Source organism: Coniosporium apollinis, assembly GCF_000281105.1.
Source record: "Coniosporium apollinis CBS 100218 chromosome Unknown supercont1.71, whole genome shotgun sequence".
In the NCBI taxonomy this organism is placed as follows: domain Eukaryota; kingdom Fungi; phylum Ascomycota; class Dothideomycetes; genus Coniosporium; species Coniosporium apollinis.
The window spans coordinates 36,578-62,499 of NW_006913333.1; the positions used below are offsets into that span (position 1 = coordinate 36,578).

The 25,922-nt window shown below is 43.6% G+C and overlaps 5 protein-coding genes across 5 annotated transcripts; 1 reads left to right on the plus strand and 4 right to left on the minus strand.

Annotated features, from left to right (window-relative positions):
* Positions 1 to 117: 117 nt before the first annotated feature.
* Positions 118 to 2,220, plus strand: W97_08962 (uncharacterized protein; the record flags this gene model as incomplete). Its single annotated transcript, XM_007786829.1, has 4 exons — positions 118 to 492; positions 556 to 791; positions 843 to 1,131; positions 1,189 to 2,220. The coding sequence occupies 4 exons, from the start codon at positions 118 to 120 to the stop codon at positions 2,218 to 2,220; spliced, it is 1,932 nt and encodes a 643-aa protein (XP_007785019.1).
* Positions 2,221 to 2,488: 268 nt separating this feature from the next.
* W97_08963 (uncharacterized protein) lies at positions 2,489 to 3,508 on the minus strand (the record flags this gene model as incomplete). The annotated part of the gene is made up of 4 exons (XM_007786830.1): positions 2,489 to 2,905; positions 2,974 to 3,170; positions 3,272 to 3,391; positions 3,454 to 3,508. The coding sequence occupies 4 exons, from the start codon at positions 3,506 to 3,508 to the stop codon at positions 2,489 to 2,491; spliced, it is 789 nt and encodes a 262-aa protein (XP_007785020.1).
* A 664-nt stretch (positions 3,509 to 4,172) lies between these two features.
* W97_08964 (uncharacterized protein) lies at positions 4,173 to 6,300 on the minus strand (the record flags this gene model as incomplete). The annotated part of the gene is made up of 2 exons (XM_007786831.1): positions 4,173 to 5,495; positions 5,602 to 6,300. 2 exons carry the CDS (start codon positions 6,298 to 6,300, stop codon positions 4,173 to 4,175), a joined length of 2,022 nt encoding a protein of 673 aa, XP_007785021.1.
* A 728-nt stretch (positions 6,301 to 7,028) lies between these two features.
* Positions 7,029 to 8,956, minus strand: W97_08965 (uncharacterized protein; the record flags this gene model as incomplete). The annotated part of the gene is made up of 2 exons (XM_007786832.1): positions 7,029 to 7,286; positions 7,424 to 8,956. 2 exons carry the CDS (start codon positions 8,954 to 8,956, stop codon positions 7,029 to 7,031), a joined length of 1,791 nt encoding a protein of 596 aa, XP_007785022.1.
* An 896-nt stretch (positions 8,957 to 9,852) lies between these two features.
* Positions 9,853 to 11,711, minus strand: W97_08966 (uncharacterized protein; the record flags this gene model as incomplete). The annotated part of the gene is made up of 2 exons (XM_007786833.1): positions 9,853 to 10,371; positions 10,425 to 11,711. The coding sequence occupies 2 exons, from the start codon at positions 11,709 to 11,711 to the stop codon at positions 9,853 to 9,855; spliced, it is 1,806 nt and encodes a 601-aa protein (XP_007785023.1).
* Between the last annotated feature and the right edge of the window lie 14,211 nt (positions 11,712 to 25,922).

Below are 25,922 nucleotides of genomic sequence, written 5' to 3' on the forward strand. Positions count from 1 at the left end.
AAAAATTCATACCCTTACTCGACTACCTATCTTCAAGGACATTTGTTGGATCACTGCTTTTTGAAGGAGTCTCAACACGCCGGACAATACCTAGGCAAGCGCAACAGCATGCTTGCCATGGCGCCCCAGAGGCCTCCAAAGATGACGAACAGACCGAAGCCACTCGAGCAGCTCCAAGACCCGGACCAGGACCAGGACCAGGACCAGGACCAGGACCAGGACCAGGACCAGCACCAGCACCAGCACCAGCACCAGCACCAGCACCAGGACCTGGACCTGGACCTGAACGATGTGGGAATGGATGGCGCTTCGGATATCGAGAAAGACTCGACAGAGGAAGAGCTGGAGAAGTTGGTGTTTGGGGACGCTGTAGGCTTCAGAGAGGGCATAAGAAGCTTCGCACAACCTCAGGCAGGGTGGATGGTGGGCGAAGTTCCGACGTTGGACGACGAGGCGGGAGGGGACGGGCTAGCAGACATTGCCGATGCAGATGTGAGTCTGTGCCATCTTGCAAGAAGATGCGCCCACCATGTCGACTGACGCGACACGCCGCAGCTCTTCTTTCTTGACACAGGACCAGCAGACGTTCCCCGCCAAGCTCTTGTAGCTCAACCTCCCTCAGACGACGATGACGCCCTAGTCCACGGCAGAGAACCGCCAGCATGGGAAGACAGCGATGATGAACGGATGACCGTGTCGCTGGCATCATTGCCGCGGCTGCGCAAGCTGAGGCGCACCGAAGAAGAGGATGTCATCAACGGCAGGGAGTATGCAAGCCGTTTACGCAGACAGTGAGCGCATACATGAGCTCGATGGTGGCGTGAGGTCGCTAAGAATGCTAGGTTCGAGCGACTGTACCCGCTTCCTGAGTGGGCAAACCCACAGGCAAGACGACCGCCGAAGAAGAAGAGGCGCACCGCTTCCGGCGCAGGGAACTCTTCCGCTGAAGATAGCTCTTCAGCTGACGAAGCGGAGATGGACGACGAGCTCACAGTGCAACCACTCGCTGAACTGCTCAAGGATGCCGACAGTCTCACTCGCAGGGCCGAGCACGGCGGGAGCAGAAAGCGAAAGTTGCGACCAGGGGTAATCGATATCCAGCGTACAAAAGACATTGGTGGCACACAGCCCGTAAGCCCCAGAACCTTCCCCACAACTTCTTCAAATCAGGGCTAATCGTCGCCTCAGTCTGCAATCACATCTCTGTCCATACACCCCACCCTTCCACTGCTCCTCTCCTCCGGGCCCGCCTCAACTCTTTACCTCCATCATATAAACCCCAACCCACCCAACCCCAACCCGCTCCTCACATCTCTCCACATAAAACGCACCCCTCTCACAACCACTGCCTTCCACCCGTCCCCAGCGTCCTCACAAGTCTTCCTATCCGCCCGCCGCCGCTACTTCCACATCTGGGACCTCTCAACCGGCCGAATCGAGAAAACAAGCCGCATATACGGCCACCAGCACGAGCAGCGCTCAATGGAAACATTCAAGCTCTCCCCCTCCGGTCGCCTCCTCGCGCTCCTCGGCTCAGCCAGAAAGGGTGGCGGTGTCGTAAACATCCTCGACGCCACGACTCTTCAATGGACCGCGCAAGCTCGCGTCGAAAGCCGAGGCGGCATAGCGGACTTCTGCTGGTGGGCCGATGGCAAGGGCCTCACTATCGCCGGCAAGAATGGGGAAATCAGCGAGTGGAGCGTTGATGAACAAAGGATCATCGCGCGCTGGACCGATGAAGGCGCTGTCGGTACTACAGTCCTCGCGCTCGGTGGACGAAGCGGGCGTGAGGGGTGGCTAGGCGGAGATCGCTGGGTCGCGGTCGGTAGCTCAAGCGGTGTGGTCAATATCTACGACCGTCGCGCGTGGAGCGGCACTGCCCAACCTACCGCCGCTGATGGAGAGCTGGCGAACGGCGGTATACCGTCTGCGCCGGAACCGACGAAGACGTTTGAGCAGTTGACCACGCCGACGTCTCATCTAGCTTTCTCGCCGGATGGACAGGCGCTGGCGATGGCGAGTCGCTGGAAGAGAGACGCGATGAGGATTGTGCATCTGCCTAGTTGTACGGTGTACAAGAATTGGCCGACGAGCAAGACGCCGTTGGGACGGATCACGGCGGTTGCATGGGGTGAGATTGGGAATGAAAGGGAGGCGGAATTGGTGCTTGCTGTGGCGAATGAGCAGGGGAAGATTAGGCTGTGGGAAGTGAGGGAGTAGGACAGATGACGGGATCCCTCAGCACTGCTCTACGACTCCGCCATCAGGCAAGCTTCAAGTACTGGAGGACACGGAGGCCATGTCGCTATTACTAGGTATGAGTAACGTCACATCAGCACACCACGTGCTGTCACTGCAATCGTCCTCCGTGACCGAGCTCTGGCTAGCAAAATCTTCTCGTCACGTACCGCTACCGCTCTTGGGTTACCGACGCGAAACGAATAGAGTAATTCTTCAATAGGAGCTTTTCAAATAGTCTACACTCTGCTCAATGCTTCCCACTCTCATCCTCCATCCCCTTCATAACCCAGTTGGAATGATGTTTTGCATATTCCTCCTCCCCGGATTTGGTTTTCATCGCTTCCTTCATCTCAAACTTCTCCGGTATATCAACCCCCTTCTGCGTCGCCGGCCTGCTCGCAATCGCCTGCATCCACTTCTCGACCTTGGGAAACGGCTTCGTGTCCACGCCAGCCCACTCGGCCCAGTTCACCCAGCTGAAGCACGCCAGGTCGGCAATCGTGTACTTCCCTCCCACAAGCCACTGGTTGCCGTCGGAGTCAGGGGCGCGAGAAACCAGCCGGTCTTCCAGGACGCGGTAGAGCCGTTTCGTCTCGGTTTGATAGCGCTCGATGGCGTAGGAGATTTTGGTGGGGGCGTAGCGATAGAAGTGGTTTGCTTGGCCCTTTGGTTCGTCGTTAACTCGTCAACTCGAGCTGGTGCCATGTAGTGCCAAAATCAAGTATGACTAACCTGCATGGGCCCGATACCGCTCTGCATCCATACGATCCACTCGACCATCTCCCAATAGTCGTCTGAGTCGTAAGGGAAGCTGATCTTATGCTCCTTATCGTACCGTTCGCAGAGGTAGAGCATGATGGCGCCGCCTTCGAAGACGCGCTTGTTCCGGCCTTCGTTCTTATCGACGATGGCGGGGATGCGGCCGTTAGCTTTAAGGAGTGTCAGACCAAGACGCGTTTGCGCCGGCTGCGTTTTCTCTTCTTTCTCTTTCCCGCAGGAGTATAAGGGCGAAGGGGTTACAGCTACCCACGGTTGATCTTCAGGTACCAGTCCTCTTTCTGTACATTTTTCGCGATGTCGATCTTGTGGACTGTGTAGTCGACACCAAGCTCTTCGACGAGGATGTTGATTTTGTGCCCATTTGGAGTGCCTTATGCGATGTGAAGAAGTTAGTAAGATGATCATGAATAGAGAAGGATACGAAGTGTTCACCCGCCGTGTAGAGCTGGATGCCTGAGGTCGTGTTCGAGGCGTCTTGCTGAGGCATGGTTGCGAGTTGTCTTCTTGTTCGAGAGAATGAATGTCCAATTGGCGCAAAACGGGGAGTCTTGAAGTTGCGGAGAGGTCTTGTCGCAAGGAGCATACGTTGAGGGGAACGGGGAGCGGGAGGTCTTTCTGACTGCGTCTGCGTGTTCGTACAGCCAAAGGAAAAGGGCCAAATAGCGTCTTAAGATCCATCATGACGATTCTGATGTCACTGCGGACAGTGAAGCCGTGGCCGAGAATCCCCTCTGTCCCGCGTGTAGTGCTGCTAATTGGTGATGACGTCAGTATCAGTTCGAGCTATCGATAAAGGTCAAGCGATATATTTTTATATCAACACAGCTGTACAAGGCATTCCGTAAGCCTGAGACTTCAGCAGGAAGGACGAGACCTGCAGCCAAAAGCACATTGTGATGTATCGGAGCTTTTATCACAATCGGATAAAATGCACAAGGAACGCTTCCTAAGTATGGCAGAGCATAAGAACTACCTACACCCTCGAACCGGAGTCTATTGTCCGAATCCGCTGTGAAGAGCGCTAGAATAGCTCAAGTGATAGAGGTTCATAAATACCACATTGTGGTTTGGAACATGTGCCTAGAGCTCGTATTCCAGTCCCAGCAAGGAGCTGCCGAGACGGTCTATCTCTGCATAACATCCGCACCTGGTCATCTTTTCAGTATCTCATCGTTCGACACGTCAGATCTAGCCTCTGCTATTTTGAAATCGCTGTTGGTCGTGCTGCTTGGTCGCGAAGGACCTGACGACGCCGATGCCGGACGGAGGTGTCGAGAAGGAGGCGTAGTGGATCGCGCAATTGCCGGCTGTGCTTCTGTTGCCATAAGAGGCGTGACGGAAAGATCGAGGACGTGATTGGTATTCAGATCGCTTCCGGTGATGCTTTCCTCTTCGAGTTCTAGATTTGCAATAGAAGAAGCCGTTGCAAACTTGATCTGACCGAGCCAATGCCACACCAGATACCGCTTGACGCGCGACCAGGCCCCAGTCTCTTCCCTGGGCTCGTAGCTGGGTACAAGAGTGGTTTTGCTTGGTGCGTACCAACTTAGGATCAAGCGCCACTTCATCTTGTTGGAGAAACCTTGCGGTTTGACGTCCGTACGCGGTCCGGCACGCGACCATAGTTGCGGATAAGCATTGGACAGAGCATGGAACTCATGCTCATAGACCCCGCGGCGCGTGGGATGTCCGATGCGGGCGGCGGAGGAGTACTTGAAGGAGAACCAGAGCGCCACGACTATTGCCGTTAGTGGGAGTATGAAAATAACAAACCACTTGACACTCGGATCCCTCCTGAAGGGGTCAATGCCGAAGAAGCCGACGAGGAACGTCAGTGGCAAGAAGATGAATGTGATCCACGAGAGGCGCCACATGCTCATTCCTAGCTCGAGATTGTGCCGCGAATCTCGGATCTGGACCGACTGGTACATCAGCTCCCTCAGATTGTCGGTGGGTTTGAGAAGCTTGTCTTCGACCAGATTGGCAAGTTTCTCGAAGTCGTCTTGCACAGTCCCCAGCCACTGTTCCTTGATCTCTTCACCAGCAAGCTCTCTCAGATGCATCCTCATCTCCTTAACGGTATCGACGTGGATGCGCATAAGATTCTCCACCGTCCGCCACAGGCTGTGGCTTGCCCAGAGCTCAGGAGCGCGGCTCTCATCAGCTGGAGAATCGTAGACCTTGTCTTCGAGTATGGACACATGAGTGCCGCAACTGGACAGGTACCGCTCCCAAGCGCTAGCTAGAGCCTTGAAGATGTCGCAGAGAACCAGATCCATGCATTGAAGAGCCAGGTTTTCGTCGTTGACCGCATCTCCTTGTGGGAGGCTGAGAGTGAGCCGTTGCCAGCGTGATTCGGTCTCTTGACGCGCGCCGATGAGGGTGTCTTCTACGGCCCTGGACTGGGAGTGTTCGAAGATGATTACGACACTGCCGTTGTCGAAGGACTTGACGTCTGGCATGGGCTGTACAGGCTATCCAAAAGATCAGCACCGTATCTAGTGGGTCAAGGTGCGGCCGAAAGGGACAATGAACTCAGAGAAGCTCATGCAGAGCAAATTTCGGAGAGGCGACACTTACTAGTACCTCTGCAACGGACGCCAACCTTCCGCCTTTACCAGCGCTACCGCTATCGTGCTGCTTGTTTAAGTGCTCAAGACCCCTGTCCTCGGCGCCGTGGTGATAGCAAGGGTTCCCTGCGTCAGGAGCCGTGAGAGGCACGTTTAACGTTAGTGCTTCCCTATGCTGGATATAGACGGCTAGCCGCTGAACGAAAACGTCGTATCCATGAGCCGGCGCGCCAGCAGCGTCGTAATGATTCAGCTCCATCATCTTGTCGGCAGCCGCCGAATCAGGGACGCTGTCCGCCGGATAATGCTTGAGGTAATCCAAGCCAAACGACGTGCGCCTGATGTCTCGCGAAGGATCCCGCTGTGGAGAGAAAGTCTCACCCTTCAGAATCGGTTTACCTGCACGCTGCTGGGGCTTCTCGTAGCGCGCCCACCGCGCAAACCGTGTGCCTACTGGATCATTGCAGTGATCGATGTTGAACTTCTTCAACAAGAGCTTTACGGCCCATGGCGCGTCCTGGACATGAATGACTCGGAGCGCTGTTTGGTCGTGGGACTTCAGGCTGTCGTAGGAATTCCGCAGGCTCTCAATGTTGCCAAACTCCTGGGCTTCGACCCGAAACTTGCATTCTCCTGAACAATCTCTGCCCACGTAGCTAACAAGGAGAACGTTGCCGTCCTGCCGGCCGTCCTTCCTGTCTGGAGACATTGTGTGTTGCGGGGAAGAACACCATGGTGCACAAGCCGTCTATGTCTGCCTAGGTTGTGAGCTGTATTTCAGATGGGCCTGAGTGAGCTCGTGGTTGTGACGTAACACTTGAGCTTCGTGACAGACTCGATGCGTTGTCAGGCGACTGCTGTCAGCTTGATCCATCACTCATCCACTGCGGTTCAACACTGCCAGAGGAGTTTTGCAAACATAGATTCCCAAAGGGGATATTGCGTCCTCAGACCAATGTTATAAGAGTGCTACAACAACAGCCGTGCCGTTGCTACCCAGAGCCTGCCAAACGCCACGCGCCATCCATTGATTGCGACTTGGATAGAAATGCAGACATAAAATCGTCCAGCAATCCCACCCTAACACTTGCGCTCGAGCTTAGCCTTGGTCTTGGTCTTGGCTAGCCTTCGGGGATACTTCTTCGAACTTTGGCTCCATTTGTTCTTCCTTCAGGTTGAACCTCACCCTTTTCATTCCTGCCTTGATCGGTGTTTGCTCAGGGCTAGGGGCCGTCTTCTCAGGGCTAGCCGTCCATTCAGCCTTGAGTCGCGTCTCCTCAACCTTGACACCCGCTTCATCATGCCAGAACCCATTACTGAGCGCCTCACGCATCGCACCTGCAGCAAGCGCCGCACGCATCGCCTCTTCGGTAAGCGCCGCAAGTATCGCAACTTTAATATCAGTATCCTAAGCTTCCAGTCAGCCAAGGCAAGAGACTAGATATCAGTCTTGCCGCCCATGACCTTCGCGGCCTGGACAGCATTCATCTTCTGCGTCCAACCCGGCGCCGGGTGGAACTTCCGCACAGTGCGCACCTCATCCGAGGCATACCCAGGGATGCGGATGTTGTAGTTGCGCTCGAGAATGAGCTGAAGGTCGCGGATGTCGAGGGTGGAGGAGTCGCGCAGCTTCGCGAGGCGGCAGGCGCTGGTGACGACGTCGTCGACGAACTCGTCTGCGAGCTGGTACATTATCTGCGGGGGACGTCAGTGGATGGCGATGGCGGCTTTCTGGATCACGTGCTAGTCTGATCACGTGCTAGGCTGATCGCGTCACACGAAAGTCACACGAAAGCGCGCAGCTGTGAAGAGCGGACACGTGACTGACGCACCTCTTCGACTTCTGGCGCGAGCGTTTCACCGTCGCCTCCCCCAGTCACCTGACGAACGAGCTCATCAAGCTTGCTTTTGGTGAGCACGCTACGCGCTTCGCCTTCCATGACAAAGCCTGCGGGCTTGTTGATGACTGGTTGGCCCATCATTCCAGGAACGCCGTTGCTCGGCCCTCCCATCGTCGGCCTTGCCGGACCCATGTTCACAGCCTGAGGCGGTACGACGCTGAGGGTTTTCGGGATGGGCATCTTTGGGTTGTTCATCTGCTCGCGGTTTCCCAGCCCGTGATAACTGGACGCGCTTGGAGCTTGCGATCCGCCTTGCTGTTGGCCCGAGTACGAGCGTTGCGCGTTGCTGCTGTGTATCGCAGCTTGGTGCGTTAGAGGTATCGGCGGACCTTGTGGATTTTGCGAGTGAGGCGAGTTCTGCTGCACGGGATTCAAATGCGCTGCTTGCTGTGGATTCACCTGCGGCCGAGGTTGCTGCTGGGGAATTTGCATGGAAGGAGCGCCCGAGGTAGGAGCTGGTTGCTGCTGGAACGCGGGCGTTTGTGCCTGTGGCTGCTGCGGTGGGCCAGAAGTAGCCGGACTCTGTGAAGTGCGGCCCGCGTTCGACTGGTTTCGCGCAGCGTCAAGAGCGGGATTCACGGCAGTGGCAGCAGCAACTTGACCCTGCGAGTGCTGGCGTTGCGGCGGCATCTGTAGCTGGAACTGCGGAGCGGGTGCGGGATTAGGTGCGTTGCCGCCTCCCTCGGTCTTCACTTGCTGCGAACCAGTTCCCTGCCCCTGTTCTCGCTGACTCTTCCACAGCGCCTGTTTCTGTCGAATCTCGTCGACAAACGTCTTGCTCTTATTATACGACTGCTCAAACTGGGCCTTCTGCGCCATGATGTCGGCCGGAATATCCTGACCCTGCGCTTTCCGCTCGTTTACCACCTTGGTGGCTTGCCCTATCGCTGCTCTCGCCTGCTCCTGCTTCACCAAGGCTTGCAAGTAACTCTGCTTCACGTTGGCCAAGTATTGGTTCGCTTCCGGCGTTCCTCCTACCAGCTCGGGCGGTAAAACAAAGTTGAAGCCCTGAACATGGTGCATGATCTGCGGAGGAATGTGCTGCGTTTGAGGAGCACTGCTCGACTGTTGTTGCGGCTGGCCCTGCTGCTGCTGCTGCTGCGGTTGGGGCTGTTGCTGCGGCCCTGCTGACTGCCCTCCACTCTGTGGTCTACCGCTTGCCTGCTGTCCGCCTTGAGAGGCGCCTTGCTGCTGTTGTTGCTGCTTCAGGTTGTCCTGATACGACCGGAGCTGCATCCTCAGTTTCTGCGAGGCCTCCAGAAGTTTGGTATAGGCTTGTTTGTGCTCGTCGCTATCCGGTGGTGTGTCGTGCAGTATTGTGTACAGTCGTTGTATGCCGACTGCGTATCTTTGCTTTGCGGTCTCGTCCAGGTGCGGCATGCTCTGGATCTGGTGGACTTTGATCAGGGCTTGCGGTTGCTGCCCTTGAGGCCCCGGCCCCTGGGAAGGTGCGTTGTTGCTCATTGCTGCAGAGTGTGGGTCGATGTAATCTGATTACCTAGGCACAGTTGGCAGTGACAGAGCACAGGGTGTGCAGGTTGTGCAGTAGGGTGGTATACTGATGGTCAGGAATAGTTGTTCGCGGCGAGAGGAGCGTGGTGCGAGGCAGTCCTAGAACGGCGTGCAGAGACACACCCCAGATTCAAAATGGCCATCAAAGGTTTCTGAAAGTGCGAAGAGACGCTACACCACGGTTGACTGTTCCATAAATCGCGGATCGATGGCCTACCACTACAGAGCAGTGGTAATAAGGTTCAGTTGCTTGGCCCAGCGGAGCCTCACACCCCCTTGTTTACTGCTATCGATAAGGCTACAACCCTCTACCACCTGCAGGATCAGTACTTGGTGTGCTTGGTTACTCGTGTTACGCTACTATATCTAGGTTTGCACAATCTTCCGAAGAGGGGAAGGAAATGCTTTCACACTATTGCATGGCTCTCGTTGGCAAGGCAGTTTAGGAATAGCAATGTCGTTCTGAGACCAAGATGTGAAGCTGTTGATTCCTGAACAATGCAGATACTATACACTCGTCTCTCCAACCCTGTCTAAACCCCACTGCCACCATGAACTCACATCTAGTTCCTCTGGAAATGCGAAAAGATCGCTAAATTACCCCGGGCAGACATGGGAGAAAAGCCGGGCACTCTCAACATCAAGACCAAAAAGAATCAACAAGAGGGGGTATAAGCAGAAGGAGCCGCAGAAGTGCCAGCGCGCTCCACAGAGAAACGAAGCCAAAGTCTAAGACCAGGGATTGAGATGTGGCGGAGGCAGGTCGGATCGGGTTATAAGATGCGCCACGTTGGATGAGCCATGTCTCGTTACATCAGAGGGGCAGCCCGCAAGCGCTGTCAGACCAGTCATATAGCCTGGCCAGGCACGGGTTTGCGCAGTGGCACAGTACCGGCGGCGGCAGGATTCATGGGGCTCAGACCGGGAGGGGACGTCCTGAGACCTGTCACCCCGCTGGCGGAGTTAGACCGGCGGCGCGACGGCTGCGGCCTCGAAGGACCTGGACCCGCACCATATGGGCCGGGCGACATGGACCGAAGGGCTCCAGGATAAGCCGCGTTGCTCTGGGAGCGCCCACGGCCGCCGGTTGGAGACGCCGAGCGAGGTTGTTCAGCAAAGGGGCTAGGGAGGTTGCGTCCGACAGACGGCGGCACGGGGCCAGCTTGTCGGGCAAACGGACCCGGTGAGTTGCGACCATTTGGCGGAGAGAGAGGTAGAGGGCTTCTAGGAGGGCCGCGCAGCTGAGGAGAGGCACCTCCCGGGCGGCCCTGAGCTGGACTGGCCGGGCGTGGTTTCACTGCATGCTTCGACAAGCAAGTCCGAGGGGCGACACCTTGTTGAGAGCGATCCATGCGTTGGCAGAGGGCCTGAGTGGGAGGTCAGTATATCAAGTGACCTAGTACAGAGCGTGATGTCTTACCCATCCGTCATCATACTCGTGAAGTAATCTGACAAGTTGACCCGCGCGCAGGTCAAGCTCGTCATCCATATTGGGCGTGAAATCCAGCTGCACGCGATGCACAGTGTTCATTGCGCTAGGCGGGGGAACGGGTGAGGCAGGGATTGCCGCAAGAACCGGAGGAGAAGGTATGGGAGCAGCAGGGAGCTCAGTCGGTTGCGCGGGTGCAGGATTCGGCATCTCTGCCGGGCCTGCACCATTTCGTTGCCCGCTGAGAGGATTTTGTGCAACATGAGCCCGAACAGCAACAGCACCGAAGGGGACCGAATTCTCTGACTCAAGAGGCGAAACAGGTGAGATGATTTCAGGCTTGGCCGGCGTGGTCGATGCGAGCATTTCGGCTGGTCCGGGAGGACTACGCGATTCAATAGTCTCCGCATGGTTTCCAAATGGGTTGGCGGGATCGTTAGGATGGTTGTGAGCTCCTGGACGCTCCCAGGCGCTACCGCCTGCTGCTGCTGCCATTGGTGCAAGGAAGCCGTTGGCATCGGCGCTTGAAGATGGTCCCGGAGCAACGACCATCTCCTGCTTGTTGCTGGTGCTCCTGCCATCTCCTGCTAGGTTGGGTAGGAACTCGGTGACTGGCCGAAGGCTCAATCGCGGAGCTGTTGATGCTGTCCTGGCAGTTCGGATACTGGCAGCAGTGTTCTTAGCCGGTGGAGGAGGAGGGGCGAGGGCGGGACTCATGTCGAACTTCTCATCCTCCACCTCTCGCGATTTGTTCTGCTGCTTCTTCCGGCGGTAAAAGAGTAGGACCAAGGCAAGCACCGCGCCAATGGCAATCAAGATTCCCAAAGCCAATCCAGCCTTTGCGCCGCCCGACATGCCTTCGCTCGATGCCGAGGACGGCTGTGCATTCTCAGTGCTAGCCGCGGCAGCCGCACTAGTTGGAAGAGTCGACGTCAACAGACCCGACGATTCCAGCGTGCTCGATATTAGGGGAAGGGAAGCCGCTAAGGTAGTCGTCGGAAGTGTTGTGGAAGATGGAGGTTTCGATGAGGTCCGTGGAGCAGTCGTTGAAGCCTCTTCTTCTTCCCCGGTCTGGGTAGGGCGCGGGATGATGGCGCCTGGAAAATCTGGGTCCGCAGGCAGAGAGCGATAGGGCCTGGTGTCGGGCATGTCTGCTGTGACATACACGGCTTCGCCAGAGAATGTCTTCTCAGCGGTTACATAGACGACCGAAACGATGGTTTGCATAGGTCTAGCGTCCTGGGGGGCAGCATCGCGGTTCTGAAGTGCAATGGGCATCTTGTCGACGTGTCTGTGGGTCAAACGGCGGTGTTGGTGAGTCATCTGAGTTGAGAGTTGGTGGGTGTGGTTTTAGTGCTGTGTTATCAGGCGGATGTAGGCTAGAGTCGTTCCTGCGCGCGGCTGACCAGGCTCGCGAGCAGGTTATTGTCGCGGGTGACGAAGGTCGAAGGAGTGGAATGAGAGCGTGAGTGGCCGGCACTGGGAGTCAGGAATGCGGTGCAACGAGAAGAGCACCCGCAGTCAACAACAACACGCGATTGCAGGATCAATGAGCGTGGATGAAAGACGAAAGAAAGGCGGCAACAGCAAGCTGGCCGGATAGGCTAAGTAAAGAGTGGATGCGCAATGGCTAGATGAGCAGCAATGAGCGACGAGAGGGCGAGTGGCTGCGGGAGGCAGTGAGGAAGTCGAAGTGAAACTGAGCTGAAGCTTGGGGGCCTGTGAGCTGGGGGACGTGAAGCTCTCGGCTGGGGGAAATTGCAGCGCAGGGCTGAAGCGACGCCATCTCTTGGGTCAGTTTCACATTGATGGGACGGTGCATCCAACGCCATCTGGAGTTCGTCGCAGAAACATTGGACTGACGCTTCCAAAAGGACCTCCTTCACTGCCTGGGTACGGAGGTACATGGCTATGGAATCCTCAATGACACAGTTAGCCTGGGTCAAGGAACAATCCACAAACACATGCATTGACCAGACGTTCGCACTTCGAGCACCATCCACATGACTACGACGATCCATTGATCTAGTAACCTTCCTCACGACACGGGGCCCACCATGAGTTGCTCACCCACCGATCCCGTCACAGAAACTCTTACAACCAGATGCAGACAAACCTGACGAGCAGTGTCCTTGAACCCTCCAAGCCACAGCTCCACATCCCGTTAAAGGGGAATATTGGTGTGTATAGTAATAAGGATAGGTGTAGGTGGAGGTGTAAGAGGAGTACTAGTTGGAGTAGAAGTGATGACCATAATAGTAATAGTTATTAAGATACTAGAAAGGTTGGTTTGTAACACGATGTAGTCAATCTTTTGCAGCTACTTACTTAGAATTCTACAAGCTATAGCTCTATAGTGGTTTAAGCCATACAGTAGCTACCCGTTATGCCTATCTCTACTGTCCTGATATTAAGTTCCCTTATACACCCGCTCACTTATCCAACAACGTATTGTATTGGCCGATACAAGGTTAGTGTTCTTCCTCTATAGTCCACTTCTCGTAGTAATATCGTGCAGCCTAATGTCCTATACTAACCGGAGAAAGTGATTGCATGCATACTAACGTACACTTTTCTTAGGAAGAGGAGTTTGCCGACTATAGCAAGTGCGGTAGAGATATTACGGTAGGTGCTCGAGTAGACTGTCTCTGTCTGCGAAGGGTTCTTCCTTGTAATAATTGTAGTAGTGGTAGTTTTTTATGTGCACGCCTAGCTCTGTGTGGTCCTTAGCGATATACTCTGTGTAGTTTCGGCAGGTTATCGCTAGATATACGTGGTGAGCACTAGGGATATTATAGTAAAACTCGTAATAGCTTAGGAAGCTATAATCGTTATTGTAATTCCGAGGCTTTACGGGATAGTTATAGGTTCGCACCTCTACTAGAAAGAAAGAAATATCCCTATATATTAGGTAACATGCTGCTGGGCATAAGTGCCTAAATAGATCGGTGGGATCTTGTCGAGTATTGCATCCTAGGTAGATGTTGGCTATATAGTCTTCTTCTAGATGCTATGATATGCTTGTGGGACGGATTTTGTAGAATACGCAAAGGCATCTTTTCCTCTTTAGCGGGACTGTTTGTAGGCTGACGCTCTCCTTAGAGTTGCTGGTATTCTCGGCTATAGGTAACGTAAACTTGGAGATACTAGAAGCTTCTAGTTTAGTGTGTATCTATAGGACTTTAGCTTTAGAGGCTCTATCCTTGAAATGTTATTTGCGAACCTGATAGATATGCTTTAGTAGTATATTCCGGAAAAACTCCACTAGCTCTTAGTACATCTAGTATTAATAGAGTATATAATCTCCTGCTAGTTTAGCCTACCTCTATATTAGCACTATTTATAAGATATTTGTTTACTACTAACCGCGTCACGTATTGCTACTTTGTTGCTCTTTATAGCTAAACTTGTTATATATAGTGGATAGTAGAGACTGTATGTAGTGGGGATAGACTACCCTATAGATGCTATACTTTTAGTAACTCTACCGCATGCGCTGCGCTGCTAGTTGATTGCTGCTAATTCTAGTATAATATAGAATAGATTACGATAGAAACTCTAGTAATATAGATGGGAGAACTTTGTCTTTATTTCTCGATATACTATAACTTGTTGGATCCAGTCTTGCTTAGTGGTGATAATATAATAGCTAAGTATAGTAAGCTTTTCTAGCTTAAGTAGAAATATATAGGGGTTGTTGCACTGAAGATAGTGCTATATAAAAGCGACTTTAGCGTACCTAACGCCCGCTTTCCTTAAATAATATGTAATGCATCGATCTTGTAGACTGTTAGCGATATTGTTAGCTGTTGTAGGTGTTAACTCCTAAGGGATAATATCGAGACTCTTAAATAAGGATTCAAAGGCCTACTTCTCGGCTGCTAATCTTAAATTCTATAGATAGCCGAGAAGTGTCCTTAACTTAGTCTAAAACTCAGTATCTCTATTGTATCTAGGAACTTAATTATCTCTAAATTCTTTAGAGAGTACGCTATTATTATTGTAGTTATAAGGCTCCGGGTTGTTCTCAGACGCCTTATAGTAGAAGGGACTTTCATCGTGGTCCTTAGCCTCTGTAATGTCCTAATTCTCGTCAATAGCCATACTATTGTCGCTATAGATGCTGGCATCCGCAATGTCCCGATTCTTGTTAATAGCTATACTGTCGTCGCTATAAGTGCTAGTATCCGCAATATCCTAATCCTCGTCAATAGCTATACTGCTATTAATATGGTTGCTGGTCTCCGTAGTGTTGCTACTATCTTCGAAGAACTTAAAGATTATGTAGTTGTTAATGTGATTGCTTGCCTCTAGACTATTGAGGTAATCTTCGAAAAACCTAAAGATTATGCTGCTACTACCGTGATTTTCGACTGCTAGAGTGTCCTTATTATTTCTAAAGCCTTCGTTGACTACGGCGTTATTAATATAGCTATTAGCGCGTAGACTATTCCCGTTCTTATTAGGGCGCGAAGTGGTTTTAGCGCGGGGTGCTGCCTCTAGAGTGTCTCGATTAGATACACTAGAGCTATTAGTATAGTTCATATTGAGAATAGAGCTACTTATACTAATATTATTTGGGAGGTCGCGATTTTGTGGTACTAGTTAACTGTTAGGAGAAGCTTAATAGCAACGGGTATGTATATACTCTTTCTTCTAGGTAGCCTCTTTGCGGAGCTTCTATTATTACTTGCATCTATTAGGCTACTTGGTATCGCAAGCTTCTAATACGTCGGGTGCTATTATAGAACTTGCTAAAAGAAAAGGAGATAGTCTCTTTATAGGTATTATAGGCTTTCGAGATAGGATGTAGTTGGAATAAATAGAGGTAGTTAAGAGCATCAGGCTTTAGTGACGACTATTCTTAACTATATATTCTAAGAAAGCCTATTATTAGAGAGTTTGATCATTAATAGAGCTTAATATACTATTAAGAGATACCTTTCCAATTCTTAGAATCTCTGTATACGCAAATTTTTTATCCCTAAGTCAGTATATTACCGCGTAGTTCTTAAGAGTTGGCATATTACTATATAGTTCGTAGGAGTTAGCACATTACCGCATAGTTCTTAGAAGTTAGTATATTACCACGTAGTTCTCGGGAGTTAGTATATTACTATATAGTTCTTAGGAGTTGGCATATTACCGCGTAGCTCTTAGGAGTTAGCAGGTGCGTAGCTTTTAGGAGTTAGCGGGTGCGCAGCTTTTAGGAGTTAGCGGGTGAGGAGTTGGACTATAAGATAGTTAGATAGGTACAAAAAGGGCAGCTCTTTAAAGTCACCTCTTCTTACTCTCCTCTAGAATATCTCCTAGACTTAGCAAAACCACCAGCTAGACTAGAAGCGGTAGTATGTCCTAGCGCAGTTAAACTCTTAATATTTTATTAATACTAAATTCCTAGCCCCTACTACTAAATATTATTATTGTTAGAGAGGTAGAATGTCCTAATACCGTTAAATCCTTAGCGTTTTGCTGACGCTAAACTTCTAGATAAACCTCTAGAGTAAAGTAATAAATATTATCTTTCTAAGAGGTAGAATGTCCTAGCGCGATTGGACTTCTAATACTTGCTTTAATGTTTACTAATATTGAACTTTTAGCCGAAGTAGTAAATATTGTTATTTTTCTAAGAGGTTGAATGTCCTAGTATTATTGAATTCTTGAGCTTTACTGACGCGGAAGCTCTAGATTAAAGCACTAAATATTATTATTCACGAGAGGTAGATTGTCCTAGCGTCATTAAACTCTTGAAACTTGCTGACGCGGAAGTTCCAGACTAAAGCACTAAATATTGTTATTTATAAGAGGTAGAATGTCCTAGCGCTATTAAACTCTTAACGTTTCTGACATTAAACCTCTAGTGAAAATAATAAACTATATTACGCCCTATAATTATAAGCTATAACGCGGACTTTGTATATTACTAGTACTCTAGATATTAGAGTGTCTCTAGGCTCGTTACAGCCTACTAGATAGTGTAGAGTATCTATACAGCCCGCTACTGCAGCTGCGGCCGCTAGAGAATAGATAATCCTACCTTCTAGAATATCGCATTGTTAGTCTAAGGAGCTAGTATTAGGCCTATCTAGATATAGTCTGAAAATCCCTAATTATCTTAGTAAAGTCGCTAAGTGCCTATAGAATCCCACCTAGTATTAGTTTAAGTCGAGGTATAAAAAATATCTCTAGTAACTCTAGAACTCTATAGCAGCACACTCTATTATTAGAGTTGAGCTTGCGACTGTAGGCAAGACCCCTAATAAGATCGCTAACGTAGAAAGTAGAGTAAGATAGTACTATATTACGGCCTACCACTATATTAATAACTATTATAGAGCTGCACTCTAAGCTTCTAACTTCCGTATAGCTAATATTGCACCGTACACGGTACCTAGAATATAGAGGAGGTGGTTAAATCTAGGATAGTCCGTCGTGCAAGAAAGGCGTTATATAGTATACGTTGCTTCGCTCTAGAGGTGGCGGAGATTGAAGGGCGTAGAGATAGAGTGGAGGAGGTGGTATTCTGGGTTTTAAAAGCTTAGGCACCTATAGTATAGTCTTAATAGTTGGAGATATACTGTAGGTAGATAGGGCGAAAAGTGATATTACTAGTATTTTTATTACTAGGTTAAGGTTGGGGCATTAATTTCGAGCGTTGCTTTAGGGTTTTACTGGGAGCTCGCTTAGCGCCCTTTTGATAAGCAGGCAAAAGTTATACTCGAAGGGATATATCACGTAATTACTTCTCCAAACTTCCTGTCTACTCTACATCAAGATTAATAAACTCTGGGAGAAGATAGCCAATTGATAGTTAGAGTGAAAACAGCGATTCTATAATATTATTTGGTTAGAAACAGTGACATCTCTCTGGAATTCTATAATTAAGTGCAAGAAGTCCAAAAGGTGGCCGCCTTTAGGATTCAATTGTCCTTCGAATCTGGAGACTTGCAAAGTAGTCAATTAGTAAGGGGTGAAGTGCGCCTAGAAAAAAGCAATAAAAAGTACAAGGGACTGAGGCTCTTTCTGAGGATAATTGTACATAGGAGAGGCTAACAAGTAAGGTGGTACTCCGTGTAGCTCCTATCTCCTCTATATAATAGTTACAGAATCCTATAACTCGGATTCTATTCGAGTATATAGCTATTCGACTGTCGTTACCGCGGAGCGTAGTAGCTAGCTAGCTACTTAGTGCCCTACGTCTCTACTATAATGGTGCAGAAGGTTTATCACGTGGGAGCTAGTATAGGGTGCGCGTGCTGAGATTTAAGGATTAATTAATTAGTTAGACAACTAAGGCAGTTAGCACTAGTTATATTATAGTATTAAGTATTACCACACTCGTTCTATATGTTATTCAGCCTTATATAACCTATTACCGTAATTCTATCGCCGCCTTAATAGTTCTATCTTAATATCTCACCTTTATAGACATGCACAACCTACTCACCTAAGTCTATACTTAAACCTCTTACCTACAATATTTTAGTAACTATACTAGGGGATTTATAAGATAATACACAGGTGTGTAATTTATAGTTAAAAGCTATTATAAGAATTAGAATTTATATCGAGGATAGTATATAGGCTATAGATATATTATAGTAAGGAACTACTAATATTAAGAACTCTACTAGGTGTAGAGCACTAATAAGTAGAATAATAGTTAAAAAGAGAACTCTCTTAACTTAGTATTATAATAATATTAAGAACTCTAAGGGCTCTACTAGATGTAGAGTATTAATAATTAGGATAATAGTTAGAGAGAAGACTCCCTTAACTCTATATTATAATAATATTAAGAATTTTAAGGACTCTACTAGATGCGGAGTATTAACGTGCTAAGACTATAGTTAGAGAGAGAACTCTCTTAACTTAGTATTACGACGTAGGTATTAAATTAATCTTAAAGAGATTTAAATTGAATTAGAGTAACTAATATTAATACATAGACTTAGGCGTAATTACTAAATAGAGGTCTAAAAGAGACTTATATAGCTATAAAGAGTATAGATAATTTAAAGTAATAGAATATATAGTTAAAAAAATAGTATTTAGTAGAAAGAGCTAGAAACTACCTCTTTAGTAAGATTATTATATATCTATTTTAAGTATAGCTATAAGAAAGTTCTAGATAGTTCGGATTCGCTTTTATAAGAGAATAGAGTTATATTTTAGCTAGAATAAAACTCTAACTAGTAGGAGATATCTCTAAGATCTAGAAAGCAGTAAATAGAAGTAGAGCTATAGGAGTTACTATAAAAAAGTTAGCAAGTATTTATAGGACTCTTCTCTTATAAGAAATTATTGCTATATTCTTATTAAAAGCTTTTAAGTACTATTTACTATTATACTATTATACTACTTACTTTTAAAGAATTCCTATTTACTCTTATTAGGGCTTTTAATTTAATATATTCTTTATTCCCTTAAATATCTACTCTATCTCTTAGACTTAGTGCCACTTAAGCCTATATAACTAGAGGTACCACTAGCTTATTAAGTAGTAATAATAAGAATACTCCTCTATCTACACCCTTTTTAAGAGAAGCTCTAAAGCCTATAGCTATTCCTATAGGTAGAGCTTCTTCTATAGAGTCCTCCTCTAATATAAGGAGTGCTGCGGATTAGCTTATATCTTATTTTAAATCTCGCCTAATAGCCTTAAAAATACTAATACCTATAATAGGTTTCTTAGAATTTTCTTTATTTAATAGTATTAATACTACTTACTAGCTTTATTAGTATAAGGATGCTATTAAAAACTACTATATTACTAATAGAAAGTAAGCTTCTAGGCTTCTAGACTTTTACACTAAGTAGCTATAAGCTACTATTAAGGGAATAGAGGAGTGGAAGAATAAGAATTAGGCTAAGCTTAAAAAGCATATTAAGCTAGAGTTTTATAATAATAACTCTATATAGTGTATTAGAATCTAATCTTTCTTTATTAAGTAGCTTTCTAAATATAAGACTAAGATTACTAACCTTAAAGCTTTCACCTATAAGTATATTATTATATTCTAAAAATGTGTTAAGAATAGAGTGCTTAGTTAATACTTATAATATACTTAGTTTCTTTAGAAGCTACTTATTAAGACCTAGGAAACTCTCTTTAAATAGTATAAGTTTATAACTTATAACCTATTATCCTTATAATTTAAATAGTTAATAGAGGAGGTTAATAAGTTAATTCTTATTAAAAAGTCCTTCTAGGTGTTTAAACAAATAGAAGTAGTTGATTCGCTAGATGCTTTTAAGTATTTAATTAATAGAACTTAGAACGTAAAGACTATAAAGATTAAGAATATTTTATTTCCCGAAGCTCCTATATTTCTTCTAATAGTAGTGACTTTAGACTAAGGTTATACTCTTTTATAAATTACTTAGCTAGTAATACTAGCTATCCCTATAGTTTAGAAGGCACTCCCGCCTATTTATAAAAGTGAGATTAACAATCTAGTATAGTAGTTTACTATAATAGGTTTTAACTAAACTAGTATTAGTAGCCTAATAATATAGATACCTTAATATAGAAATATATATTATAATAGCTAGAAGTTTATAGCTTTTTAAAGGGAGGTAGAAGCCTTTTATTCTTATTCTATAAACTACTCTAGTTAGCCTCCTTCTTAGAACTAGTATATACTTAGAAATAATACTTTCTATACTAATTAGAGTTTAGAAGTTCCTTCTATAAACTAGCGACCTTTAAATTCGTTTTACTACTAAGAGGGTTATAGAAAGTAGTATAACTTCTACCTTAACTACAAGTAACTATTAGAGATAGTTAAAAAAGAATACTACTATATAGAAGGAAACCGAATTATTAAAGGCACCTATAAGAGTCCTAGATAGCTAATCTATTTACTAAGAGAGAATAAGCTAGAGGTGCTAGAATAGTACTTTATAATAAAAGGTATAAAGATATCGGCTTTTTTAATTACTTTTTTAGAGCTTAGTATAAATAATTTAGAAAGTAATAAAGAAGAGATTAGCCTAGAGTTACTAAAGTACTAAAAGGAGGAACTTATTAATAGTAAATATAGAGCCTACTCTATAGAGTCTAGATAGGGTGTTAACGCGGCTACTTAAGAAAGTGTTAGATATTAAGAGGAATACTATAAAAATATATAAGAAGCTTATAGCTAAGAGTTTAATAACCGCCCTACTATTATTAATAGTAATATAAGGGTTACTAAGCCTAGACTAAAGCCTATAGTTATAAAAGAAATATATAATAGAGAATACTTTCCTTATAATAGAACTACTATCTTACTATTATAGCTACTACTAAACTAGTAGACTTCTTAAATAGTGAAACTAGAGCTATAGGTATAGAAGGTTAAGCTAATAAATAACACGACTATAGTAGAAGTGCCTATAACTAAGCCTATAACTAAGAAGAAGAATACTAAAATAGAGTAAGTAAAGATTATTAAAGTATAGAGTCTCTTAACTAATATCTAGCTTCTAGAGGAGATAGTAGAGCTAATTATAGAGTAAAAGATCGTGCTTCCTTTTAGTTAGCTGCTTATAGGAATACCTAAGGTCTAAAAGCTCTTAATAGGAGTAGTCTCTAAGAATAAAGTTAAGAATCTTAAAGGAAAGCTTACGCGGTCTACTAATAAGTAGGAAGCTTTAAGAGGGGTGTTCTATATTAGCTATATTTAGTCCTTTACTATAAAAGAGCTTATAAAGCGAGAGGTCTACTAAGGGTAATAAAAGTACTACTATAAGTGTCCTCTTATTCCTATCTTTATAGGAGACCACTAAGGTGTAGTATTCTTAATAGCTCTTTTAGATACTAGAGCCGAAATTAACCTTATTAGAGAGAAGTGTGCTAAGAAGACTAGTCTTATTATTAATAGTCTTTCTAAGTATATACGCGGTTATTAATTAGTTATAGTAAATAATAAGGAGGCTGAGTTTCTTAGAGTTATTACTAACACGCCTATTTAGATTAGTAGGGTGACTATTAACGCTCTATTTTTAGTAGTAAAGAATATATCTTAGAATATTATTCTAGAAGTACCTTTCTATTACTATAGGTTAGTATTAATTTAGCACTTCCTAAGTGGAGAGATATAGTACTAGATTATCTCTATTAATAGTTTATATAAGATAAGGTTTATTATAAGCTATATAGAAGAGATTCTAGATTAGATAATCTACCTTAGAGGGTTAATATCTTTAAAAGAGTAAGCGAGATAGTAGCTAGCTATATTTTTATATTAGATTTTACACTAGTGTATAATACTCTAGTAAGAGAGTAGTCTTTTTATTTTTATAATTATATTTAGAGTTTGGAGTTTAAGATTTTAGGTAAATATTTTAAGAGGAACCAAAGCTTTACTAACTACGCTAACCGCTTTAGGGTTAATCTAGATTAAGGGGCTAATCTCTACCTTTAAGTATTTTAAGTATTCTAACCTATAATTCAGAAGCGTCTATATTAAACCTTATTACTTATAGTAAATAGTGTTAAGCTCGCTTTAATAACACAATTCTTAAAGAGATTTAATTATACTACCCTTAAGTAGGAGTTATATTACTAAAGAGTGGAGATATACTAAAACTAGTTATATATCTTAATACTCTATAAGTGTAAGGTAGATAAGTTTTATTTTATAGACTCTTTAGAGTCTAATAAATCTAAGCCTAGAGACTCTTTTAACTAGAAATAAAAAGTAATTAAGAGAGTGAGTATTTATAGTTACTTTTATCTAAAGAGGTATATAATTACTAGATTAAGCCGCGTTTTACGGATTTATTAGTTAAATATAGAGCAACTCCTAAGTGTTTAAAGGTAATAGTGGTTAAGAAAGAACTATAGCTAAAAGAGTAGAAGCTTTTTAAAGCTATAGTAATAAACTAAAAGGCGGTTTTTACTTAGACTTTTTTTAAGATTAGTTAACTAAATCTAGATATTACCCCTTTCTAGAAAATACGCACTATTCTATATAATACCTAGTAGGTAAAGAGCGTTCTAGTACCTAAAGCACTAAATAATAAGATAATAATAATATCAAAAGAGCGACTTAAGAATAGACTGCTAGAATCTAGCTATAGTTCTTATTATAACCTATAGTTTCTAGTTAAAAAGAAAAATAGAAAGTATTAGCTAGTTAACGCCGCGTAGAATATTAATATAGTTATAATTTAGAATATAAATATACCTTTAAACCTAAATAAGTTCTTAGAATAGTTTATAGAGTATATAATTATAAGTGTTATTAGCTTTTTCTTTAGATATAACTAGATTCCTTTAAATAAGGTGTACTATAATCTTACTACCTTTATAACTTCTTTTAGACTACTTTAGTAGACTACTTTTACCTAGAGGGCTATAAATTCGGTTATATAGTTTATAAGAATTATAATAAAGATTCTCTAAGACTATTTTCTAAGAAAGAGTCTCCTCTTTTTTAATTATATCACCGTTAAAGGTGTAACGACTATATATAATAATAAAAAGATTAATACTAGAATTCGCTAGTTTATTCTTAAGTATATTTAGTAGCTTAATAGTATTCTTATAGACCTCAAACGCGCTAGTTATACTACTTCTAGGGAAAAGTTATAGTTCTATATAGTACTAATTAAGATTATTAGGTTTCTTTACGACGCTATAGAATAATATCTAGTTAATAAGAAGGTTATATAGATTATTAACTAGATATTATATAAGAATTTCTATTAGGCTAGAGCGTTTACAGGGATTTGTACTTACTATAGAGTATAGGTTATTAAGTTTACTCTTATTACGGAGCCTATCTTCTAATTATTCTAGTCCGACTAGGAATTTAAATAGAGTTAAGAATAGAAGAAGGCGATAAAAATATTAAAGAATACTCTAATAATAGCTCCCGCCCTAGTTAAACTAAATTACTTAATAAAGGTAGGAGAGATTATCCTTACTATTAATACAAGTAGAAAAGAATAGAGAGGTAATCTTATATAACTTAGTAAAAAACGTAGAAGGTATCTATATTAGTATAAAAGCGGTTTCTAGTCTAAATAAGAGTAAAAGTATAATACTAGTAAGTTAGAGTATTAAGAGCTACTTTATACTCTTAAGAAGCTTTAGGTTTAGCTCTATAAGGCGAAGTTTACTATAGAGACTAATACTAATACACTAGTTATATAACTTAATTATATAGTATCCGACTTACTAGAAGTATTAATAATCTAGTAGCTTATCTAGGTTTAGCTATAGGACTTCAAAGTTTAATATATTCTGGGTATAAAGAATATAGTAGCTAACTCCCTCTTATAAAAACTATTAAGTAAGAACAACCCTCTATAGAATACTAAAAATATCAATAATTTTATTAATATAGAACTCTCTTCGATTTTATTAGTTATATAACTATTAAGGATAATAAGAGACTTCTACTAGGTTCTAAACATTTAGAGAACTCTTAGGTTATTACTAAATACCTTTTAACTCTTAGGTGGCCTTTAAGTATTCTAGTAGTAGGCTTTTCTTAATTTAAGAAGCGCGCTTTAGGGTATTTTATAAGAGATAGGCATCTATTTTAGAGAGCTTTAAAGAATATTCTACTCTAAAGAGTAGTTAATTCTAAGGAATATTATTAGGAGATTCTATAAAGCTACTATAATAAGTTAGAATACTAAGGAAGAGAAGGGACCTACTAAAGGGTTATAGACTAATACTATTAGAATAACCTCTACTAGAACGTTAAGCGGTATATTAAGACTTATAAATAGTATTAAATACGAGCCTTAAGCTATAAGAAGGAAGCCTTATACCTAACTTAGATCTCCATACTATACAAAAAATAGGTATTAGATATAGTCTATATACCTATTATAGATAGTAAGTATTACTTAGTTCTTACTTAGAAAGACGTCTTAGGATAGGTTAAAGAATAAGTACTTACTACCAATAATTTAGAGTCTATTACGCGATTTATTTAGAATAATATTCTCTACTATTATAGTGGTTTTAGAAAGCTTATTATAGATAGTGGTCTAGAAAATAAGGGAGAATTAATTAACCTACTAGAGTAATATAGTATAAAAAGAATTAACGTCTCTACCTATTACTTTTAGGTAAACAGAATAGTTAAAAGAGGGTATAAGCCTATAACTAATACTTTAGCGAAAATAACTAAAGAATCTATAGAGAAATAGACTTATTATCTACCTACTATTCTTTAGGCGGACTATACTACTATATAGGCTACTATTAGTATAATTCTAATAAGGGTTATCTATAGAAACAATTATATCTTACTAATTAAGATAGAACTTCCTATTTAGTAAACCTTACTCTAGAAAGAAGTCTAATAATAGTAGATCTTCTTATATTATAAGTCTAGTAATTAGAGAGGCGTAATAAGAATATAAGTAAGGCTCTTTTAAGTATATATTATCACTAAGAATAGGATAAAGAGTATTTTAATAATTATCAGCGCCTATACTAGAATACGTTTAATATAAGCGATCTAGTTCTTCTTTATAATACATAACTCGATAAGGCGTACTATAAGAAGCTTAATTTTTAATAAAAGGGCCTCTACTATATTCACTCTACTTCTAATAACTAGGGAACGTATATAATTAAGGAACTTAATAGGGCTATAGTTAATAGTATAAAGCTAGGTAACTAGCTAAAGCGTTTCTATATATATTTTACACTAGAGGGTGAAAAACCTAAGGTTCTAAATATTCTATTAGTAAGAGAAAATAAAGGGGAGTTAGACCTTCTTTTATTACCTAGAGTAGTTAATCTAAAAGAATTATTAGAGGAGGATATTAAGCCTATTATTTAGGAGGTAATTAACTAAGTATTATAGAACTAACATGCTCTATTACCTTAGATAGTTATCTAATATCGCGTGTAGTCTCTATAAGTAGTAATATAGCGTCGTACTATATTATCTAAAGTAGTTATTTCTCGATATTTATAGTCTTATACGGAAATAATTAATAAATTAGACTCTAATTAGGAAGGAAGGTATAAAATAGGTAGGTATTATAATTCTTATAAGCTTCTTTTACTAAGTTTTTACTTACTTATATTTTTGTTCTTATTTTCCGTTTTACTTACCTACTACTGTAAGGCTTTTTTTTAATTTATAAGTCTTCTTTTTATCTAAGAATAGGTATCTATGTTAGAGTTTCTAAGCATTTATATTTTTACTATTTTAGAGGGCTAGATAGACTATCTAGACGTAATAAAGCTAGTATAAAGCTTATAGCTAGTTAGAGGTACTTCTACTTTACTCTTTAGTAGTATAGGAGGTGCTTTAAGTTAGTATATAAGTAGCTTATTTTTATTAAGCTTAAAGTAGTAGGATTAAGTTTTAGTTAGAGTTTATAGTAGATTAGTACTTACTACCTAGTTCTTTAAGTTTCTTTAGCTTCTCTATTAGCTTCTAAAATCCGGTTTTATCTTTATTATCACCCTCCCTATCTATTACTTAGAAAGAATAGCTCTTTAGCTTCTTTATTAGCTTCTAA